This window comes from Culex quinquefasciatus, chromosome 3, assembly GCF_015732765.1.
Source record: "Culex quinquefasciatus strain JHB chromosome 3, VPISU_Cqui_1.0_pri_paternal, whole genome shotgun sequence".
In the NCBI taxonomy this organism is placed as follows: Eukaryota; Metazoa; Arthropoda; class Insecta; order Diptera; family Culicidae; genus Culex; species Culex quinquefasciatus.
This window is the reverse complement of record NC_051863.1, coordinates 83003158-83028176: the sequence shown is the minus strand read 5'-3', so window position 1 is coordinate 83028176 and position 25019 is coordinate 83003158. Positions and strand designations below refer to the sequence as shown.

Below are 25019 nucleotides of genomic sequence, written 5' to 3'. Positions count from 1 at the left end.
TTCACAAATTTATGTTGATACACACTTTCTAAAGGCATTGCAATCTTTTGTTTTTGAAAATATATTGATTAAGTCGGTTAAACCATTGATTTGAGCTTATTTTAGTTTGTATGGGAATTCTGTGCACACTTGTGACACGTAGTACAAATTTACTTTTGAAACATACTTGTGACACGTGTTTTCAAATTTTTGTTCACCTAATTTACTGTATCTTTTAACTGGTGTAACCAAATTAGTTGAAACTTGGAGCGTTTGTTAAGCGATAGTATAGGAACCGATTGCTTCAAAAGTTTAGCTCTATCATTCATAGTTTGGAAAATGTTTATCATCAAACTTTAAAATCGATTTTCTCGACTGGTACCTACTAAATGGTCGTTGTTACAAGATAGCACACAACAGACGACATGTCAGGCTGACGTTTGGCGATGAAGTGTCAATCCTGTCCAAAAATTTTAACCGACATGGCACGAGAAACCTTACCGATGAATTGTTTAGGAAAAAAATCCACCAACATTGTGAATTTAACAACACGGCTTTGGTATCCGGGATTCGAAGCGTCCGGGAATTCGAAGCATGACGTTATTGCGACTGTTATTTCAGGATTTCGGATTCATCAACACATTAAAGTTTTTTGGCATTTTATTTTATTGCATGTATGTGCATTCTTACACATTTCCTTGGGTATTGCACAAGTTTTGTTTGTATTCATGATTACTTTTGATTCAAATCCATGTAAAGACAACATCAATAACAACAACAACTAGCGCTACCAATAATAATTATGCACGTATAATAATATATTTTTTTCGAATATATATCTGTACATGTGGTGCAAACTGATATCACATGCTGATTCGGTGTTTTTCATATCACTCTCCTGAAACTATTTTTCGCCGTCGCGATTTTCGTTGTAGAAGCATTATCGGACCGAAACTATAATTTCAATTCTCTGGAAGACAGCCACTTTGCAACGAGAAAAACTCTTATATAGTGATAGAGGGAAGCTTAAACGGGTTCTAATTTGTAAAGATAAACTCCTAAACTGGAATGTATAGTCAGCTAAATAGATAAAAATGGAAAACTTAACTATAAGAAACATATTATAGGCGTACTTTAAACAGTAGTATTTTTGGAAAGATTAGAAATAGTTTACAAAAGCGTAGGCGTTATGTTTGATTGGTGTATGTTACGCATGATTACGTTCATGTTCTTACTTTGCTATCTTTTTCATTTGATCTGTTTGATGTTTCATAGAGTAGGTAGCATTGTCCGCTTTGTTAAGCAATGCATCGAGCTTACCAAGTTGACAGGTCATCTTTTGTCCCAAATCCGTGGCAGCCGTTTTGGCGACACTAGCATCCGAAGCGTTCTGAACTTCCTTCATGGAATCTAATGTTTCAAGAGCATCGTTGATCGAACTAGATGTAGCCTCATTAGCTTGATCGCCTGAAGCAGCCCCTTCGCTGGGAGTTGATGGCCGGAATTTAAGCAAAGTTGTTAAGCTTCCACAAGCAACCTACAAACTTAAGATTAGTTTTCAGCTTCTTTCACGTTCAAAGTTAAACTACCTTAAATTTGTTGATTCGTTGTTGAGTTATTGATAAAATACTGTTTAGTTCATCCATCTTTCCAGAAGTACTACCCATTTGTTCATCGTTAAGATCCACTTCCTGCTCCAAAAAAGAATGATATTTTCAGAATGTATAGCAAAACCAAATCAGGTTCACGCCCAGAACCATCATTACCGTCAACTGGTCGGCCAACATTTCCTCTTGTTCCGTCTCCTTGCGGAGTTTCATTTTTTCCTCAAACTCTTCACGATTAGGCTTCTCAACGCCCAACAGTTCAGCCCGCATGCATTCGTACTCGTACGTTCCTTCAGCCATTGTTTTTTGTTTGCTCAGGCAAAAGCTGTTGTTGAAAAGATTCTTCCACTGCCCAAAATGTGCTGCAAGACTAAGAAATCACTAGTTCTTGAGGGTACACGCTGTACGGTTCGGCACGTTCCTATCTACTAGACACGGACAACAGTTTTCACTCACGTATATAAATTGTCATCGCTATCGATTTTATTTAGCGTAAATGTCGCGTAAAGCAACTCAAGAAACATGCGCAATGACTCCGCTACGTTTGAATAAGTCGTTTGGGTACTGAAAGGAATTGTGATGTATGAATCAAATAAAACACGATTTTTCTTTAATTATTTATTATATTCGATTGCCAATTTACACAGAATGCTTACCAATTTAATCATTGCAAATTATTTCTATAAGGCACTTCAACACATGTTATTTGTAATTTGCATTCGCTTGAGCTATGGTTGTAAACTATTACTTCTGCTATAGAGTATGATTTAAGCTATTGTTTTGCAATGCATCTGAATATGTTACAACCGCATTCAACAAAAAAAAACAATACACCAAAAGGTTTATACAAACAAAGAGCTAGTGGATTGCATCAATATGGATTAACTGCGGCGAGTCCAACTCGGCCGCTGCTCCTGGAAACTGGCGGCGGTCGTGGCTCAGCGTAGCTATGGCGATAGCCTTTGGCCAGATTACCGAGGCTCTTGGCTGGCGCCATGCGCGCTGCCATCTGTTCACGATCCAGTCCCGGGTAACGTTCGGTCGATTCTAGCTCGCGATAACCAGCACTGTTGGACGAACGCGGAGGTGGTCCTCTCGGTGGTGGGACATCCTCCTCTTCATCCTCTTCCGAACTCCAACCGGTGCTTTCGTGTGAGCTGACCACCACTGGCTCCAACGAACTTCTTCTCGGTGCTTCGGAAATACGTTTTGCATGTATCATCTGTTCCCGCTCCTGGCGCTCCCTTTCAAGGCGTTCCTGCTCGTGGCGTTCCCGCTCCATCTGTTGGAACTTTTCTTTCGCGTTTTGAAAACGATCTTTCGGCGAAACCTTACGAATAGTTGATTCGGGTGAACTATTTTTCAACTCGATTGTCTTAGCACGGGCTTCAATTTTCTTCATTACAGGCGATTTCTTTATATCGTCTCGGTAACGGGCAGAATCATCTCTATATTTGCCACCAGAAGAATGTTCTTCTGGATACATTGCCTCTCGCTCCCATCGATCGTCGTACCTATCTCGGCTGTGTTTCGAATCGTCGGATGACTTGTAACGGGTCAGGGGAGCCTTGCTGACCTTCTCGACCGGAGGGTCGCGGTACATCATGGAATCACTTTCTTTGTAGGGCCTACGATCATTGAATCCTCCCCGATACCGATCTTCCGGACTTTCATCGCGAACGTAATGATCTCTATTTCCCAACGATCTCGAGTGATCGCGATACTCTCGTTCAATCTTGAAATCACGATGATCATCGTATGAAGGCGAGTACTTGTTGCGACGAGTTCTTTCCGGTGAATACTCGGTATATCCAGCTACATACCCACCTTGTTTGGGAATTTCGTCGTGATATTTGCTAGTCTCTGATATAATTTCGCGGTACTTCTGGCGGTCTGTTAGATTTTCACGGTAACGAGCTTTTTCATTATCGTATCCATCGTAATATTTGCCGGACCCGGTCGACTTCTTATACATGAAATGTTCTTCACGGTCGTTTTCATGATGTCGCTCAGGTTGCGTGTTCCTACGACTTTCGTCATGATCGTAGCGTTTATCTTCAATGGTGATTCGTTTCTTACGATCCTCGACACCAAACTCATCAGTATTGAACGCATCCCGGAATCGATTCTGCAGCGGAGTTGGTTTCGTGATAATCGGTTTAACTTCCTCCTCACGTGAGTTTACCGATCCTCGAAGGCTATTATCTTCCTCTCGACTGGAAGAGCGCTGGAATCGGCTATGTGGCTCCTGCCGCACGTTTGGATACAGATAGGCAGTGGGTGCTTCGCGGTACTTGCTTGACCGAGACGGGACGGGTTCCTCGGCGTACCGTTCTTTCGATCGGGTCTTGCCTGCTGGCTGCTGACGGGAAGTGCTGGCGAACGGTTGCGCCGCATCGTTGACCCATTCCTCCTCTGAAAAATCAGGAAGCATCATTCAATTGATTAACGTCCCAAATAGAGTGACCAGAACTGATGTTCCCATGTCAGCCAGAAAACTGTGTTTTACATAAATTTGTGCTATTGAGCAAGTTCAATTAGTGCTAATCCATTGTAACTCAATGTCTAGCTTTTGTGGTAACACACACACAACCCACACAGCTTTATTGTCTGAATTCTAAAAAATAATCTCAAGCCATATTGACATTATCTGACCCTCAGGCCTAATGCCACCCCTACTGACGGTAGTTTTCTGGCATGGTTTACATTTTTTGTATGTCCTGGGCACCCTATTAAAAGGTAACTAACTAAAAGAATATTTAAATTCAAAGTTTTCATAGATCGCAAACCGAACTATATTCACGAACCCTTACCACTTGAACTGTGAGCATCCTGACGCTCTGGACTAGGCGCCAAGTCCGACCCAATGCCGGAAGAACCACGTGACGACACACCAAGCTTGTTGACCCCGGTCGTCACCGAACCGACAACGCACGGATTTCGACATCTGAAATTCGATTAATATTTTAACACTTACCGATCCGACACACCGCACGGTTGCCAACATCAAAATGTTCCTACCTTCGCGAGTCGTTGCCGTTCGCCTTATCGATGTCCTTGGCCGGCAGCAGTAGTGGCACCCCGCCGCTCAACTTCTCCCGCAGTTCGGCCGCCAACGAGTCGTACAGCTTGGATTGGTTCGAAATGGGCGAGACTGGACTAGTCGGCGAGTGTTGCTGCTCTTCGCTGCATTCCGATTCTCTGGTACTGGTCCCAGTGTCACTTCCGTGCGATGAGTCAAACCGACGTGGCGAATCGAATCTTCTCGGCATCTGCTGTTGTTGGTGGTGTTGCTGATGATGCTTTCTTTCCGGAGTCGCTGTTACTACCGATGCTGTTAATTGCGATGGTAAACCCAGTCTGAAACGCGAGAAAGACGTTTTTGGTTGAACAAGTTTTTATTCCACGAGAAATGTGAAAGTTGTAGATTCAAAATAAGCGAACAAAAAAACATACAAACAGCACTAACCGTCCAAATTGTCAACTGACTCATTCCGGGACCCAGTTTAATTTATATATTTTCATTGTTGGAACCTATTTTGTAAACAGTTGTCTACCATGTTGATACGACCGCGAAGAGGTCACTCTCTATAAATATTAAACATAGGCCTCAGAGGTTATTACTATCCCTCCCTTGTTGTTCCCATAACCCGTTTCTTCGCGACGAGAAGTTCGCATCTAAAAAGTCTGTGCAAAATTCCAGTTTCCACGAGACAAGTGTCTCACCGTCATCATCCATCGGACCCTGCTTGAAAACACTCTTGCCCTGCCCCCGTCGGTTGACGGTTGACTGTCGTAAAGACTTAAGCATAAAGCTCGCGCACCAACAGCCACACACACGCCTCAGTCTCAGCCAAAACAGCCTCGTTGACCTAAATCTCAGTGGCGCGCGGAGTGGTTTCGCTGGGCAGGGTGCAGCACCAGACATACCGCCGTTGATGGTATGTGGAAAAATTCACTTTTAATATGAGAAATGACATTCGTTTTTTTTTGCTTCATTCGCCATGAACCATCATCCTCGCGCACCAAGAATGGCCAGGGCGAGTCCGTGAAAGGAAGAAAAGCGGGCTAGTATCGAGTGATATCGAAAGGAGAGTGACCGTGCAGCCGGTATCCGGACCGATGTACAGGTTTATTTAATGGACGGCACTTTCGCTTTCGTACGATTTTATCATACTTTATCACTTGTTTGGTATGCCTCAAACTTAAAAATGGTATGCCGCAAAATCAAACAAAACATTACAAAATGACAAGCAATTTCGCATTCAAAACAACGCATTGGCAATTTATTGTTAAAACGCACAACGAATATTGTACGATTCACAAATTCAAACAAACATTTAGCTAAAAAAATAATAGAAAAATAGTAGTTTATGAAACAAGTTGCAAAAAGTGGATTTTTTCAGCACGAGGTTAACCGAGTTGGATAAATTCGAAGAGTGCTGAAAAAATCAAGTTTTGCAGCGAGTTCCATACAACATTTTTTGCAAATCCGAAAAACACCCATTGAGTGAAATTTTAAGTTAAATTTTCATGTATTTTGTCAATAAATCGTTTAAATCAAAAAAATGTTGAAAAGTGTTACTTTTCGAAACAAGTACTGAAAAGTTCAACTTTTCAGCACCCATTTCAGTGCGGAAAAGTAGAACTTTTCAGCATTTATTTTGAAAAGTGTTGCTATTCGATTCTGTTATTTTTGGTACAGAAAAGTAGGCTATTTCGTCGTTCAAGAATGACAGGAAAAGTAAGTAGTTTCACGACGGAATTGCAAAAAGATAAATTTTGCATCAAGTGCGTAAACATAATGACTACTTCAAAGTTAAGATTACTGTAAGCGATTCATACATAAAGAATTATATTTTGAATCAATTAAGATTAATTTCAAATCAATAAAAAAACAAAGCTTCAGATTTTTCAGCACATGCCCAAAACTCAAACCAATTTATTTTCAGAGTAACAATAAATTTAGACAGTTTTTGTACAATTCATCAAAAAGGTAAACATTTTCAGCATCTTCAGCTTTTTTAGTTTTTAAAAATTAATATCTGAAAAGTTATAAGGGTAGGCGTGGCTGAATGGTTACGCTGTTCGCTTTGTAAGCGGAAGGTTCTGGGTTCGATTCTCATCTGCTCCTATGTAGAAATTATGGAAGGAAGGAATTCTGAACACTTGAATATGCATGAAAGAATTCATTAGCTCGCGGCGGGTTCGATCCCCGTCCTTTGGGTCAGCATACAAAAATGCTAACCACCAGACCATCGAGGACTAGAAGGATTACGAATGATATATGAATCCAAGAAACTTGATTGGAATCTGAGAATCAAGAACAGACAATGCAATATTGAATGCAAAATTGAATTCATTAACTTACTTGGTTGCATACCCGTTAGGCTAATATTGAACTTTCAACACGACCTTGGGGAACTGAAAGCTTTCAAGATGAATCTAATACGAAGGATCAAGGACAATGAATAACTTTGACCAGCCACATCTCTACCACGGTGAATCCTGGCTTCACACCCATCTTACTGATTAGAGAGTGACGATTCTCGAGATTTTCAGTTTCCCGGGAATCGAGAGTTGAGTTTTGCAATTTCCTGGGAATTCCCGGGACCCGAGATTTTCTTAAATTAGCCGATAGTGTCAATAACTTAACAAGAAAAGAAATAAATTTGTTTCTTTACAATGAATTCAGATATTTACAATTTATGAAACGTTATTTTAAGAAGCCTCATTATTTTGAGGATTTTTTTCTACATTTTGATTATTTTTTTCTTAATCTTCAAATACAAGATCGTTTCTCGAGCCTTTTGGGACTCAAAATTTTAGTTTAAAATGTATCTTAATGTGATCTGAGTGATTTTTCTAAAGTTGCACAAACTTATTGTTGTTATAAAATAGCTAAGGCTGGTACACATTTTATTTAAAGTTTTTGTCACAATCAAAGCCGGCCCGAAAAATCAGGGAGCAAAAAAATATTTTTTCAAAAAACTTCGAAATTTCAATGGAAATTTAAGTGCAATCAGATGAAATTGATTTAAAGTGCATGTTTTGCATGTGTTGCTTGATTCAAACATGTTTTGAATTTTGGAACATTTTCGATGTTTAGTATCGCAAAAAGTTTTTTTTCGATTTTTTTTTTGTTTTCGTCAATTCTATTTGCAAAACAACTTAACTAGTGTTAAATGCATGTTATTTAAAATTTTACATTTTTTTAATGTTTTTGCTCGAGAGAGCATATGGAATTCAAACTTATCTTGAAAAGGCTTTTCCCTCTTAGAAATAATTCATATTTAAATGTCTGGGGTGTAACTGCTTAGTACGTTTCATGGTTAATTTTGGGGTCAAAACTTTTTGGATTTTTTGAAAAGTTAAAATTTACAGTTTCTGAATAAAAATATAAAAGAAGCTTTGGTTTATTCGAACTTGAACATCGAACACTGAACATGAACATGTTTTTATGATTAGTTTATGTAATTTTTGTTCGTTATTTATAGGTACCGTAATCTGGGGCGAATTGGGACTACAGTCTGAATAGGGACAGCAGTGTTTAGAGCACTCAAAGCTTTTAAATTTGGAAATGGATGTACACATTTTGTTGGTCTGAGTCTATTCTAAGTTAGAACTGTTCTAACCGAAACCAACAAGAAAAATCAATGGTTAAAACTGCTGTCCCAATTCGCCCCATGTGTCCCAATTGACCCCAGTTTACGGTATATAATTTCTCGGGAGTCTCGACCAAATTTCCCGGGAATCGAGAGGTCCAAAAATGGTCATTTTCCCGGGAATGCCCGCTCGTCACCCTCTACACGTGATACTTTGTCGAAGACGGAGCCGATTTAGCGGTCTTCCTAACTCAAGTATCGGACTAATATTCCCATCCACTTCCCCGTGATCTTACCACTGGTCGTGGCCGGCGCTGTGATTGACTAGCATAATAGGAAAATTTCAAAGTTGCGAAGTGATGATGATTGGTTTCTACTCTTCATCTGTGGTTCACGGAGCATTTTTTGGAGGTCCTGGTCAATAACAGAGTAGCAACTACGGATGACACCAATGCTTTGCTATGCTAAAATGATTATCTTAAAAGTTATACTAGATTGAGTGTTAGGTCTGTGCCAAAAAAATCTGAATTTGTGGCAAGCCTTGTGACAGTCAAGAAAACAAGATCAAAGCATACTCTAAAAACCCTACTCTAACTCAATTAATTTTTAAAGCTTTAGAACTTTTCTTAAAGATATCAACTGAAAACATTTTGGAGTAGGTATAACCCCGATTTAGGAGCCTTTTGATTGATAGAATGGATTTTTCGTTGAAACTTCATACTAATCTGGAATAACATCGTTGGAAAATCTGCCTGCATCGAAATTGGTCCATGTTCTACAAGTCTCAATCTTCTTCTAAGACACTAGTCACCTATCCACCTATCAGTTTCATTTCTTTCTTCTAATTTTGAAAGTTTAATTTCACCGAAAAATACCGATAAGAGCCCGTAATTCCAATACATTTTAAGGTGATTAAAACAATTTGGGTTAATAAACAATCAGTCCCAATACTGAGCATAAGTCTCATAATGTGACATAAGAATGGACATCAAATTCCCGACCTTATGATACACAATCATCTAGGTTTTTTTTATTTAATGTTATAACACTACGGGTTTTGCACTCCTAAATAAAAAAAAATATGAAGAATTGTGGGTTTTCTGCCAAAAAAATTGTTGTTTCGATCTCACCCCTCCGTCACGAAATATCGAACAATGAACTCTGGATTTGTTATCAGGGATAAAACTACCATTCATGCCAATGTTCTACGTACATTTGAGAAGAGTCGGTAAACCTTTTTTTTGAAATGTTGGCCAAATTGATTCCAGAATACACTTAAATAGGAAAAAACTTAACCTTAAAATAAAGTGTTCCACATTTATTAGTACACATGAAACTCACTAACCCTTTACACCAATTCGTATAAATATCTCGACAAATCTGTTATCATTGTTTCATTAAAAATCAAAACGGTTCGTGGGTAATTTTGATCAAAGAATGGCTTGAAGTAAACTTCATTGTAGCAGTTGAATAGAGGAACCTGAGCTAAAACATGTCGCAGTCGCGCGAGCACTGCACTGAACCATGCTGCTTGCCAGGGGTTGCAATAATCCATTTGAATGTGAAATAATTACTCAAATGCTTTACCATGGATTGAGAAACGGAATGAAACACTGCTGCTGGTGTGAGGCTGGATGTTTGCTCTTTCTGGCAAGATGTCTGCGTGCGCGTGAAACGAAAACGGCAATGAATTAATTCGGTCGCGCGCAGGCTCAGAGCTCCATTGTGTCTTATCCAATCTGCCTGACAAATCGAGGCCACCAACGCGGTCGACCAACATCAGCTCACTTGGGCTGCATATCTCTTAACTAATGCTCGACTTTACGTCGGATGACTTTTTGTGAGACCCTTCAAGTTCACACTCCATTGAAAGTGAACGAAACGGAGAGGGCGACCTTTAAACTGGCATCACATGCGGAACTCTGGGAATCTCACTTCATCATCTTTATCTTCATCAGTGAAAGCTGTTCTAACAACCAGTTTTCACTTGCAATCAGTCACAGCAGCATCAAAGCCAGTAGGAATCAAACCACTTCACGTTGATTTCATAATTCCAATCTGACCATCGGAGATGAAATGACGTTGGGTCGGGTGCGATATCGAAAACCTGTCCGTCTTTCGCAAAACCGGGTCATAGATTCTCTGTGTGGTCGCGACAGGCCACCCTTCTTTGTCATAGATTCCACCTGACGAAATTGGCACTCGAGTAGCTTTCGATCGCCATGTGACCCAGCAACAACATGTGACGAAGACACGGCATTGGCGCGGACGACAAAAGGCTCATTCACACGCACGATCTTTTTTGCTTGTAGGCAAACGATACCACACCAAATGTGTTTTGTTGTCGTTGATTGACCAGGTACAAATAACATAATTGCCGTTGGGTGGAATATGTATGTCACACGATTTTTGTAAATGTAGGCTAGCCACTGATTACAACATTATTAAAGATATTTTTTTAGGGCAATGATTATTAATATTGTTTCTTGTTATTTTAAAAATAATTAACGTAATGAGATTTCAATACATAAACAAAAAGCCAAAATTCGGTTCACTGTTAGCAAGAATAGTATTGACCAGGGATTGAGATTGATAGGTTGAAGATTAAAAAAATAGAATAATAATAATAGAATAGTATGTAATAGTATTGATCTTCGTATAGAAGAATAAAATATACACATGTAAAAAATATCATGAAAAATTTAAAAAATCAATCTGATATTACGCCATACAAATTACACACATTTTCAAAACACTGTAAAAAATCATAAAATAACGAAAAATAATTAACATACCGTCATCAGGAGTGACATTAGGTCTGGGGGTGAGATTGAGTCATACAAAAATGCTGGAATTTGTTCGACCCAATCTCACCCCCATACCCAATGTCACCCCTGATGACGGTATTGTATATAGTGTAAGGAAAATTCAAACTAAATATCTGAGTACCATCATTAGGAGTGACATTGGGTCTGGGGGGTGAGATTTGGTCATACATCCCCCGGATCCAGTGTATTTTGATAATTCAGTTTTTTTTTAATAATATTCCGGGATTGTCAACACAAAAAAAAATATAAAAAGAATTTAGCCAAATTTAGTTTCACTTATTTTACAGATTTCAAAAAAATCAAATTGTTCGCTCAGCAGCATTACCTAGGCGTTCTCTATTGCGAGATTCCTACTCGAAACTTGGGTGTCCGAAGGCTTGACACGGTGAGGCAATCCCAACCAAATTTAACATCTACACCCAAAATTCAGAGTCGAGATAATCGTTCTCTCAAAATTTATTGAGGGCTCAGTGCCAAAATCGATAGAATAATGGTACCAACTCACACCATCATAACAAATGAGTTCATTCGTTAGTTGAATCAATAAATCTCCAACAAGTGTCATACATCGACTTCTGACTTCTCCTTGGTCACCAAGCTGTGGTGGCCGAGGCAGCTAAGTCATTGATTGGTTTGTCAAAGGTCTCTGGTTCGATTCCCGTTGTCGACACTTTTGGTTTTTGTTTGACGGATGAACTTTTTTTGCAAATGAACCTCGAGAGAATATTTCTATCGCCCATCTCGAGCTGTGTTCTCTGCGTCCGTGAATGGTACCACTATTCTCTCGACTCGAGACCATCATTCTCTCGGACTAGCACTGCCAGTTTTGGGTGTTGTATTCACTTTAACTTAAATTTATTTTAATAATAATAAACGAACCTAGTTACCCAAATATTTTATAGTGAATGAAAATATAAAATATATTGAATGAAAATAACATGCAACTCATTTTACACAATCATTCGAATTGCACAATTTTGAAACAAGCCTAACAAGGTTAAAACTAAACAAAATTGACGTTTTATCAATATCAAACCGGTTTACGGTACACTATTTAAACTCCTGTTTTCGTTTTGCACTGGAAATTTCTGCATGTTTTTGATCTTTTCAGAGCAGTTCTCTAGGATTTCAGTCATTCGATTTTTTTTGTATTTTTTAATCCGACTGAAACTTTTTTGGTGCCTTCGGTATGCCCAAAGAAGCCATTTTGCATCATTAGTTTGTCCATATAATTTTCCATACAAATTTGGCAGCTGTCCATACAAAAATGATGTATGAAAATTCAAAAATCTGTATCTTTGAAGGAATTTTTGATCGATTTGGTGTCTTTGGCAAAGTTGTAGGTATGGATACGGACTACACTGGAAAAAATGATATGGTAAAAAAATTGGTGATTTTTATTTAACTTTTATCACTAAAATTTTATTTGCAAAAAAACACTATTTTTAATTTTTTTAATTTTTTGATATGTTTTAGAGGACATAAAATGCCAACTTTTCAGAAATTTCCATTGTCCGAGTTATGAATTTTTTAATCAATACTGATTTTTAAAAAAAATCGAAATATTGATCGCAAAATTTTTTCAACTTCATTTTTCGATGTAAAATCAAATTTGCAATCAAAAAGTACTTCAGTAAAATTTGATAGTACGTTTCGTTTAAATCCATATTTAGGTGACTTTTTGAAATTGCAGCTTTTCATTTTTATTAGTGCACATGTTTGCACAGTTTTGAAAAAATATTTTTGAAAGCTGAGAAAATTCTCTATATTTTCTTTTCGACTTTGTTGATACGACCTGCTGAGATATTGCAATGCAAAAAAACAGGAAAATTGATGTTTTCTAAGTCTCACCAAAAACAGCCCACCATTTTTAATGTCGATATCTCAGCAGCTAATGGTCCGATTTTCAATGTTAATGTATGAAACATTTGTGAAATTTTTCGATCTTTTCGAAAACATTATTTTCAAAATTTTCAAATCAAGACTAACGTTTCAAAAGGGTTAAACATTCAATATTACGCCCTTTTAAAATGTTAGTCTTGATTTGAATTTTTTTAAAATATTGTTTTCGAAAAGATCGGAAAATTTCACGACTGTTTCATATTTTAACATTGAAAATCGGACCATTAGTTGCTGAGATATCGACATTGAAAAATGGTGGGCTGCTTGGGTGAGACTTAGAAAATATCAATTTTCCTGTTTTTAAACCTTTGCATGGCAATATCTCAGCAACTAAAGGTTGTATCAACAAAGTCCGAAGAAGCAGAATATAGAGAATTTTCAGAATTTTCTCAGAAAAATTTTTCACGATTTTCTGTGCAAACATGGATTTAACTTGAAAACGGTGCACTTATCAAAATAACTTTACGGTGCACTTTATCATTTTTTTTTTGATTGCAAATTTGATTTTACATCGAAAAATGAAGTTAAAAAAATTTTGCGACCAATATTTCGATTTTTTGAAAAAATCAGTATTGATTAAAAAATTCATAACTCGATCAATGATTTCTTGCACAACCTGAAAATTTCTGAAAAGTTGGCATTTTATGTCCTCTAAAACATATCAAAAAATTAAAAAAATTAAAAATAGTGTTTTTTTGCAAATCAAATTTTAGTGATAAAAAGTTAAATAAAAAAATCACCAAATTTTTTTTACCGTGTATCATTTTTTTCCAGTGTAGTCCGTATCCATACCTACAACTTTGCCCAAGACACCAAATCGATCAAAAAATTCCTTCAAAAGATACAGATTTTTGAATTTTCATACATCATTTTTGTATGGACAGCTGCCAAATTTGTATGGAAAATTATATGGACAAACTAATGATGCAAAATGGCTTCTTTGGGCATACCGAAGGCACCAAAAAACTTTCAGTCGGATTAAAAAATACAAAAATTAAAATTGAAGAAAAAAGACCGATTTCGTAGAGAATTGCACTCAGTCACTTGAAAAATATACGCATTCTTTTATGCAGTTGGCCCTCATTATACAATTTCTGAATTATGAGTTTGAGCCAGTCATCTCATGCAAAGTGAAGTTTCATCTTATATTTATACTCAGTTACCCATACTGAAAGACGGAGATCATCTGTAAAAATCGCTTTATTATTAATTTCATTATTTCTTCTGGTGTTAATTAACATGGGCAAATTCCGCAGTAGAAGGCCGGCCCAGGTGAACCATCTGACTGAGCGATGGCGGCTACCTTGAGATGTTAGACCACACTTGAAGGCACAGAAGATCAATCTCATGAACAGATGTGATCATAACCCGTATGGTGGCCACAACACTAGTGGGATTTTTCAACCGCTGTACTAAAGCATAAAGCCAAAAACGCAAAATACTTTCACTCTCGAATGAGCCTCTGATGAGAAATGGAAAATCCAGAAGAAACGAAATAATTGAATAATTATTCGATTTTATGGTATAAACGGATAATTTCCCATTTTGTTACTGAGCAAATTAGGCTAATTAATTTCAAATTGAAGAATTGCTCAGGTTTGAGGGTGGTTCAATCAATTCTGAAAACGTTTGAATTAGGATCCCCTTTTTAAATTAAATTATTTTGATTCATAAAATCATTTCGCATAAAAAGTTTTGAAATAGGACAGAAACTCAACACAAACGACAATCCTTCTAATCGTTTTGCATCATCTTAAGGTTACATGCCCTCGACTATGATCGCAGAAAATTTGCAATTCAGAGGCGAGGTATGGCTGTCATAACTGTTCACTGACATCATAAGCACATTCCTTTATGAATTTTTAATGACCGTGATGTCAACAGCCAGCGTTGAAAGTCTGCTGAAGAGGTGATCTTCTGGCGGCATGTTGTAGAACGATATTTAATTTTGCCGCTTAAAATGTAATTGCATCTGCAAAATTTGTATCTGCAAAACTATATTTTCGAATAAATTTAGATAAAACTTTTATTTTTAAGGAGGACTTTAATGTTAAGCTCTATTTAAGCTTTTATTCGAGTAGGAATCTTGCAATCGAGAACGCCAAGGCAATGCTGTAGATAGAATAATTTGAATTATTTTTTTTTAACATTTTAAAATCAAGTATCCTGTCTACAACTAAATAGCAATTAATAAGCGTAAATTACAAGCTTTCTATTCATAAAACGCGTATAAAATTTCCAAGTTTTGATCGTCTTTCAGTATATCTCCAAATGTAGGTCATTCGTCAAAAATATGGCTGTAAGCCACGTGAAAAACAAAATAAAATCAATACTACACAAAATACCTGCTACCTGTTGAAATACATTGCTTAGCGTATAAATGTTGAATTAACCTATTTTCGACTCTGTTCTTTCCTTTTCTACGAAACAACCAGTAACGATGACGGCGATTGTTCGCACCATAATGATTAATATATTTCCATCAGCACTGACATTTTGCCGCTACCCTATTTAGGGTAAATTGGTTGGAATTAAAAAAAAATGCCATCAAGATGAACAATATCAACGTGGTCGAATCCCCAAGGTGAGAGATGTATTTATGTGCCGTGCACAGTTATAAAAAAAAATACACAAGATCTGTAATCAAGCACATAATACGGAATCACAGCGCTGAGTCGCGTACAACTCTGCCATCGTGGATTGGCAAATAAGCCGCTTTACCAGATCACGAATCGGGAGCTTATATAATTAGCAGATTTCATCTCGTGGCTTAATTTGGCCAGGTTCGCAAGCCCTGGGAAGGGAGGGAACACTACAAAAGGGGTGCGGAAAGTTGGGGAGGGGGTATATTAGCCAACCAGCCATCAGCAGAGTGACAAAAACTCACCTAGTTTCTAGTTCAGCGAATCTCTTCTGATTTTCGGCACGGTTTATCAGTATCTGGAGTTGCTCGTGCAGCGCTTGGGCGGTTGCTTCGAATACGCGTGCACGTGAAGGGGACACTTGGTGGCTGGATTGTACAGCAGCAGAATGCAAGCTACAATATCCTCTGTCTGCACAGAACATGTTATAGCACCGTGCGGTATAAAATGCTTCGCTGAGCCCTGAGAATGTAAAAAAAAATGTTTCTTATTAAATTTGTTTTCACTAATATTAAAAACATAAAGTAAAAATGTTGAATTTATTATGATTTTATATTACAATTTTTTCTTCAATTATTTATTCTAAAATAATCATTCGAACTTAATTTATAAATTCCTCCTTTCATGCATGGCCACCAGGAAAAATTTAAAAAACAAGGCTAATATTCAAAGTTATAGGCATATAGTATTACAAAATACTTTCGTTATTCATCAACTTCAAAATTTCAAGGGATATACGCCAACAATTAACTGAAAACAATTTAAAATGCATTATCCACTGTTGAAAATGATTTTAAGCAGTGTTGAACCTGTGTAAAAATATATGATTTTTTGTGAAAGTACAAATTACATTTTTTTTGTGTACAGTAATGTAAAAAGTCTATTTTCACAAAAAAAAATATAATCATCAAAACATAGAAACATTTACATTTACATCAAAATATACATTTTTCTCTAATTTTTTAATAATTCTGCATAGAAGACAATAAACACATATTCATACTTTTTATATCATATCTAAGTTCCCGTAAATTGATGAGCATTAATGTAATGAACTTCTACTAAATGTGAGCCTATCTTATTCATATGAATATCTTTTAAAAGTGCGTGGCCGAATGGTTACGCTGTCCGCTTTGTAAGCGGATGATTCTGGGTTCGATTCCCATCTGCTCCAACCTTCCATCGGATGCGGAAGTAAAATATCGGTCCCGACCTTGGTTGTTAGGCCGTTAAGCCATTCCAGGTGTAGGAGTCGTCTCCATGCCATAAGTACAAACAACACACCAAACCAAGCCTACTCTGCCGTTTTACGGCGATATGATGTATACGCCATTTTGGACATTTTCAATGTTATTGTACAGTTTGATAAAGAATCTTAAAAGCTACCTCCTGATGAAAGAATTTTTCAAAAAACTGCTCTGGGGCCAATTTTATTAAGCAAACAAACAATGATGTATACGCCAATTTTACTCATCATGATGTATGTATACATTGAGAATTGATAAAAGTCAAATTCAATACTGTTTGAATGTTGATTTGAGGATTGTGGGGCCAAATCAAGACTGGGCAGTATTTTATTACATTATTTCGATTTAATTCTTAAGGGGACGTCCATTAGGCGTCATCCATAAAGTAGGTCACGTTCTGAGGGAAGAGAGCAAGCGTGACATTGCGTATTAAAAGCATAGGGAAATCGTGACAAAGGGGGGTGGAGTATTAAATTATTTGGCTGATTTTAATGTACTTAATGCATGACACCTTATCCACATCCACGTAGACACTTTTTTGAAAATTCTAGACCCACCCACTTGCGGACAATTGTTCATTCAAAAAATATGTAGACAATCGCTAAGGGAGCGTTCTTTTATTACGTAACGCAAAAAATAGGATTTTTAGACCTCCTCCCCCCTCGTAACAAAATTTCCATACATATTTTTAAATTTGTGTATTGAGCGTAACACGGCCTCCGACCCCCTCCCCCCAACTGTGTTACGTAATAAAAGAACGCTCCCTAATGCCCCCCCCCCCCCTTAAAGTATCCACGTGGACATTGCATTAAGGGATCCGCTCAGCTGTCAAAATAGCTGGCACAAAAAATAAAACCTGCTTTGATCGAGCAATGTATACATACATCATTGGGAAGTAAAAGTAGTGATTTTTTATTGCTATTTTTTCGGCCAAATGATGTTTGTGATTTAAAATCGTAGAGAATAGGAAAAAACAATAAATTTTGTAGGGGCCACATTTTTATTGTACTTTTTAACAGTTTCTACAGGGCAGACCTTAAATTAGTCATTTTAAATTGAAAAAATGAACAAAAACAGAAAATCGTGTCTACAGCACAATCACCTCAATGGCGTATACATCATATCGCCGTAAAACTCCGGTGGAATCGCTGGCGGCGGTTGGACTCGCAATCCAAAGGGCGTCAGTTCAAACACTGGGGTGGAAGGTTCCTTGGAGTAGAAAGAGGTTTGGGTGCCCTCCCCATTCAAGCCTTCAGACTCCTAGGTTCGAGCAGAAATTTGCAATAGAGACCACAAAAGACCCGGGGGTCGTAAATGTGGATGGTTTGATTTTTGTATCTTTTAAAATATTCTTCAAAATACATTTTTATCGCTTAGTAAATAAGTTATTACAAAATTGTCATGTTTCTTATGTAGAAAATGTTCTGTTCACTTACTTGAATTATTTTCAGCCCTTTATGGGATATCTGCAGTGTAACCTTGAGGGGCTCGTGTTCCTTGGACCGCTCGATAAGCCTCGGGATTACTGGCAACAGCACGCGCGATCCGCGCAATCCTTTCGCTTCCTGTGCTCCTAGGAACCAGACGTAGTACGATGCCTTCTGGACATCCTTCCGCAGTCGCAGTGCCATCTTTTAAACGCCTTCATACACCAATCGGTTCCGTGGAATCTAGTTGATCTTTACATGGTCTGTAATATAGAAATTAGTAATTGAGTATTAAATAATGATACTTAGATCAATTTAAGAAGGATAATCAACAGTGTGAGTTTTTATGCAGCCAATTCTTCAGTAAGCCATTATTCAACAATTTAATCAACTGTTCAGTTACGTTCTCTCTCTAGCCAGTTACAATCTTTAATACTGCAATCCATTACATCATATCTAAAAGATGTCCTTAATTAGCAGGTTTAAAACAAGTTTAACATAAAAATGACGTAACGGTCACTGCGAAACTTGCACAAATTTAATATATCCAATTCATAGCATACGTATCGGAGAGCAGTGTATCGATACAACACTGGCGTAAAAATATACAAAAACTGGTGTTGTTAGAAGCCGGCAGCTCAAATCGCATCCATATCGTGCAAAAAGGCTGACTTGGTCGGGTACACGGTGGATAGCAGAGCAAAACATGCGCAGCAAAAATGCGGCAAACAAAAAAACACCAAGGAATGGAATGTGTCCAGCGATCACCGGACGGCTTCAGAAGACGGCGGTGGCGGCGGACTTGACCAAATGAGTTGCCAATTCAGGCCAAGCCAATCCCAAATACAACTCGCTCTGTAACGTCGAGGTGCGTTTCTACGACTACGGTTACATAATGTGAACTCCATTTTAATTTATATAGGCAATTAATGAATGTGACTGCGTGCAGCTCGGGCTCACCTATATGCGACTCTTGAGTTGTCACTCAATATTGAGCAATGCTTCTAGAATCCCTTTTTGCTTCAAGTACTTTGGGTTATACGAAGCGATGATTGCATCAGTTTAGTGCACTGATAACGCATTTGACGATTTATTCAGATTGACAGAAATCAGTATATCAGTAATAATAATGAAATTATGAACGAATTTCGAATGGAATTCCACAATAAAAAGTTTTTTTTCCAATAGTCTGAACTTATTTTTAAATCTTAAGCTAATCATTTAATAATCTGTCTATAAATTAAATTGACATTTTTAAGGTTTGATACTAGAGAAAGAAATAATGATAAATTTTTGCTTGTAAAAAAGACCTCTATTTCGTTCATTATGTGATTTATGGATGAACCCTGATCATAATTCTGAAGGATTTGCGTTGTTTTTGGAAGCTTCCCACAACAACAAAATCACCTCATGTTGCCAAAAACGCAATGGTACTGTACTATAGACATATTATATGACAGAAAAAAATAGTAGAAAATTTGTTTATGGATGGCCCCTATAACATGAAATGAAACCATATCAAAATTATTTTGTTTTATTGATTTCCGATTAATTCACAAAACATTTCCAAAAAATCTCAAGTCGAGTTATTTTTAAGAATGTTGTTCTAATCGAATTTAATGTTATATCAATTTACAATGATTGACAAGTTCTGGAGATCATGATAACTCATAACCCATAAAATAATTTAGCAACTGTCGCTAACGATCAAATTTCAAATCATCTCTTAATAACGGTAAAATAGAAAAAAGACAAAAATACTTTGGGCACCCCCAAAAAAAACATATTGAGGTCTTTCTATAGCTAAAAGATTCTCACCAAATTAAAGCTTGAAAATTAAAGCAGCTTAGATTTGGACGGAAACTAAACCAATCTAAACAAGATACAGTTTCTCGAGACTTGCATCGCGTGTTTGCGTGTTTTATTTAAGATGAAAATAAAAGAAGGAAAAACACTACAACAACTGATTTCCGCGATGCTGTCTGAAGTGTTTGTGCCACATTTACGAACACAAACAACATCTCAGGAAGGCGAATAAAACGAAAGGCATTGAATGTATTAGATTTTGTGTATGCCTACAGACTTGAAAGTGGGCTGTCAATCAAATACCCGTTTGCACATAAAATGTAGTTAATAATTACCGAATGAGAATTCCACACAATTCGGTTCAATCGTTTCCAGGTTTTGCTAACTTAATAAACATCAACAAGCTACGTTTTCGTATTGTCCGGGGTCTTACGAAACGGAACGCGTGCGATTATTCGAAAAGTGACAAATTTCATGAGCAATTCTCTACCAATGGATTTTATTTTTACTTCTTTCCTCATGAGTCAGTTATTTTGCGTTGTTCACCCATAAGTCTCCATACATATTTTGCTGCTGTCCATACAAAATGGTATGTAAATATTCAAACAGTTGAGTGATTTTCTGGCAAAGCCAAAATTGCATTTTTTATCAACTTTTTTTCACTAAAAATCTCAAAATCTTTCAAATATTTTGAGATTTGGTTTAAAATCCGGTCTTTGAGTTATAGAGAAACATGGTCTGGGCTGCCGAGTTATGATTTTTGAAAGTAGTGATTTTTGTAAAAATCGAGTTTCATGCAAAAAAAATTTGACATTATTTGATGCAAAATTTGCAACGAAAAGTACTTCATTATTTTAAAGGGCCTGCTTCGATAATTTTAGCGAAGCTTCAATTTTTAAAATATGATCATGTGAATTTATTTTTGAAAGTTCAGTGTTTCAAAGTCTGAAGAGACATTGATTCCTGGCGGCTTGAAAGGCCGTTTTTCGTTCACCAAAATACCACCATTTTTTATGACGATATCTCAGCACTAACGTCCGATTTTCAATATTAATACATAAACATTCGTTTTTCTTTTTTTCGAAAATATTTTGAAATTTTAAATCAAGAGTAACATTTTAAAAGGGCCAAATATTGAATATTACGCCTATTTAAAATGCTAGTCTAGATTTAAAAATTTTCAAAATATTTTTTTCGAAAAGATCGGAAAATTTCACGAATGTTTCATGTATTAACATTGAAAATCGGACCATTAATTGCTGAGATATCGTCATTAGAAAATGGTGGGCTGTTTGGGTGAGACTTAGAAAACTTCAATTTTCGTGTTTCTTTTTCTTTAAGCCGCTGTATCTCAGCAACCAGAGGTCCAATCTTCAATGTCTCTTAGACAATTTTATAGCAAATTTTCTGAACTTTTCAAAAAAAATATTTATAGAAATGGTCACTCATGGTCACTATTTTTAAAAATTGGAAAACTGCAAATATTTCGCTAAAATCAAACTTTCGGTGGCTATATCTTGAAAACGGAGCCCTTAATCAAAAAATCTGTAAAGTACTTTTCGATTGCAAATTCAATTTTGCATCAAAAAATAATGTCAAATTTGTTTTTGCATGAAACTTCGATTTTTTACAAAAATCACTACTTTTTCAAAAAATCATAACTCGGCGGCAGATTTTTTGACCATGTTTCTCTATGGCTCAAAAGTTGCGGATTTTTGTCCCCTAAAACATATCAAAAAATCTCGAAAATCAAAAAATACGTATTTTGGGAAATTGAGTTTTAGTGAAAAAAAAGTTGATAAAAAAATCTGCAAATTTTTTTTTTTCCGTGTACCTATTTTTTTCTCAAAAGTCCTCAACAATACCTACAACTTTGCCGAAGACACCAAATTGATCAGAAAATTCACTCAAAAGTTACAGCTGTTTGAATATTTACATACCATTTTTGTATGGACAGCAGCCAAAATTGTATGGAGACTTGTATGGGTGAACCAATGACGCAAAATAGCTTATTTGGTCATAGGGAAGGCCCCCACAAAGTTTGAGTCAAATCAAAAAATACAAAAAATAAAAATGGTCGAAATCGGCCGATTTCGTAGAGAGTTGCTCTCATACATGATTTGCTTCACGATGTGACGATGAGTTCGATATTTAGCGACGGTGATGACGAGAGTTCCGTGATGGCCAGTCCGATGAAAACGAAGAGGATGTTACTGGCTGATAGCATTCCAATGTGATGCAAATCAGGTCCGGACGGAATGAATTATTGGCAACCGGTTTGGCGGAGAAAATCGACCGGAAACTTTCCCTGCTGAACTGCGACTTTGCGCAAAAAAACTCTCGGTTACAAAACTTTGCATAAGTATTCCGATGTTTGGTTTAAATATTAATTAACTATTATAAAATCTGAGAGCCCAACCATCAGGGGTGATATTAGGTCTGGGGGTGATAACTACTACAACTACAACTACTTCAATCATATGTACTGGAAATATTAACAAGGTTTATAGAAAACAATTTATATGCATTACAAAAAAAAAGATTTAAATTTTTTAACTGGTTCGACTGACGGTTTATATTTTTTACTTTACTTGTGCTCAGTTTGATTTGGAATGCCTAAATACAGAACATAATTAATTTAAAAAAAAAAAACTTTTTATATGTTATAAATAATGTTTTTTTAAGGTGAAAAAAAACATAATTTGCATCAATCTTAATAAATAATCATCTCATTTGTGGTATCCATTTCATATAATTACGAATAACTTTTACGGACGGCTGAGATCTTGTACAAATCCAATACCTTGCACGATCGGCCTAGCATAACTGACGATGCTCTGCTGAGAGCCACAAATCACATGTATCGCTACACGGAGGGGGTATCCTTGGCCAATTCGACCATCAGCTTAGCCAACTTTGTGAGTCTAAGTAGTATCGACCTTCGACAGATCGCTAGCATCTCGTCGACCATTTGAACTTCTCGCCGCCGTTTTCGTCTGCAGTTTGGTACAAACAACAAGATTAAAGACGCAGCCTAAGGCTGTTGAATTCCATTGAAAACATGAATATAAATTTCATTGGCAGACAGTCTGCCGTGGAGCCTGCGGCGGTAAAATCTGGCGAGGAGTGAAACGGACGGACAAACTCTGCTCGAAAACTGCTCATCTCGTTGCGCATTTTCACCTTGCTGGGTATTCATAGTGCGTGTAAAAAAAGGCAACTCTGTAATCAATGCTCCAACACACCATCGTGGTCCCACCCCTTCTTATCGTCTTCCAACATTTTTTTTCTTCCATCGGATGAGCATCCGAGAAGAGACGAGCAAAAACAACACCAGAAAACGATGCGAAAATGGCAGGTTGAGGCGGCTGGCACAAGTCCAACCATCCCGGAGCCTATCGACCAGCACACACTCACACCTTAATGCCAGGGCTCGATAATGAGATTTAAATGACAACAGAGCCGGATTGAGTAGCAAATTAACGCAATGATAGTCATTACTCTTCTACCTGCTTACATCACACATGCACGTGTGTCCAATGTCATGTTCAGGGCTGGTTGTTTTGTCTGCAATTTGGTTTTATTTATACATAATTTATACCAAAGTCATTATCATACCTTAGGCGAAATTTCACAGGGTTCGGTGACCGGGTAGTGAGAGTAAAAGTAAAAATGAGATACTTGATCAAGTATATGAATTTGTCAACAGTAGGGCCGTATTTCGTTCAATAAAAAATATTTAAACAGAACTTGTTGTTATAATTGAAAAAAAAAATGAGTTTAGCCTCTCTAATATTAAATGAATCTCTTTTAGAAACCTTTACTTAAAGTCAAGTGAACGAATGAGGACTAAAGTCTGAATAGAGTAAGCATATATTAAAGGATTCGAGGCGTACATGCTCTCTTAAAGGTTTTCAAACCAATAAAAATCATACCGTTGACTGGAACATCAAATAAACTCATTTCAAATAGATTAATCATGGAACATAATTTTAAAAACAACCTCCACCACTGCGCGTATATAGAACTAAGTGGAAATAAGATTTTCCAAAATATGTATGTTGCAGTTTTGGCACTTCGGAATAGTTGTTGCAACTTTTAGCTGTGTTGAATAAAAGACAATGTGCTAGTTGGTCAAAGAAGGCCTTGAGAACCACCAGAAGTGAGGACGAAAAGGACGCGAAATACATGTCTGGAGTTTTTTTTTGAAAAGGTACAATAAACCAAATTTTCAGTTTTTGCTTTTTGGGTGTTTTTAAAACCGCCTTGAATCAGGGATATTAAAAAACACACAAAAAGCAAAAACTGAAAATTTGGTTTATTGGACCTTTTAAAAAAAACTCCAGATGTTTTTCTATGATAAGCGCAAGTGGATTTTTTTTTGTATTTGAAGAGAAATAATTCTGTGTAACAACAGGTTCAAGGTAAAGGTGTTTTAGCAAATTTAACTTTTCAGAAATATTTGGGAATTTATCATTTTAATTTCGAACAAATCTGAACATCACGTTAAAATGCTCCGAATTTAATATTTAATTTTAAATAAATCAGCACCTTTTTTGAAGCAAGTGAAAAAATGTTTCAAAATGTATGCCATGATGCCATGATTGACATCATAGTTGAAAATGATTGATTTTTTTTTTTATTTTTAGGAGAATAGGGAAAACGTCAACAAAAATAACCACGACTGGTGGGGTTAAAATATGTATTTACAGCGGAGCAAAATTTATACCATCAAAGGAATAATCATGACGCTGATCGCTGGCGTCACGTCAAGATAGTTGTTGTGCTGCCAATAAAAAAAAGTTTTCGAACGTTGTCGTTGTCGACACCCACATTTTATCAATATTAAATACTTCTGGGAACAATTTTTACGTGACAATTAGGTCGATGCAAATATTTTTAAAAGTTTTTGTCCCTCGGCTCTGGCCGGGTTCTCGAGGTCTCGGGCAGGCGGCAAAAAATATAAACATTGATAT

The 25019-nt window shown here is 36.9% G+C and overlaps 2 protein-coding genes across 2 annotated transcripts in view; both read right to left on the bottom strand.

The window, feature by feature from the left end:
* Positions 1-627: 627 nt before the first annotated feature.
* Positions 628-2065, bottom strand: LOC119769623. Its single transcript, XM_038262787.1, has 3 exons — positions 1746-2065; positions 1569-1670; positions 628-1516 (listed from the first exon to the last, which is right to left on the bottom strand). Exons 1-3 carry the CDS (start codon positions 1884-1886, stop codon positions 1211-1213), a joined length of 549 nt encoding a protein of 182 aa, XP_038118715.1. The 5' UTR covers positions 1887-2065; the 3' UTR covers positions 628-1210.
* A 124-nt stretch (positions 2066-2189) lies between these two features.
* The window catches only part of LOC6034008 (nuclear speckle splicing regulatory protein 1), a 39517-nt gene continuing 16687 nt past the window's right edge, over positions 2190-25019 (bottom strand). Inside the window, 6 exon segments of the mRNA XM_038262779.1 lie at positions 2190-4001; positions 4400-4533; positions 4608-4946; positions 15809-15896; positions 15899-16025; positions 18247-18500. Of these exon segments, the coding sequence (XP_038118707.1) occupies positions 2458-4001; positions 4400-4533; positions 4608-4946; positions 15809-15896; positions 15899-16025; positions 18247-18441 (2427 nt within the window). The 5' untranslated portion in view covers positions 18442-18500 and the 3' untranslated portion in view covers positions 2190-2457.

Coding starts and splice junctions, on each gene's coding strand:
- LOC119769623 (XM_038262787.1), bottom strand. CDS start 1,886: ATGGCTGAAGGAACGTACGAGTACGAATGCATGCGGGCTGAACTGTTG. Junction 1,671..1,745: donor TGTTGGCCGACCAGTTGACG/GTAATGATGGTT, acceptor TTTTTGGAGCAG/GAAGTGGATCTTAACGATGA. Junction 1,517..1,568: donor AACGAATCAACAAATTTAAG/GTAGTTTAACTT, acceptor TTAAGTTTGTAG/GTTGCTTGTGGAAGCTTAAC.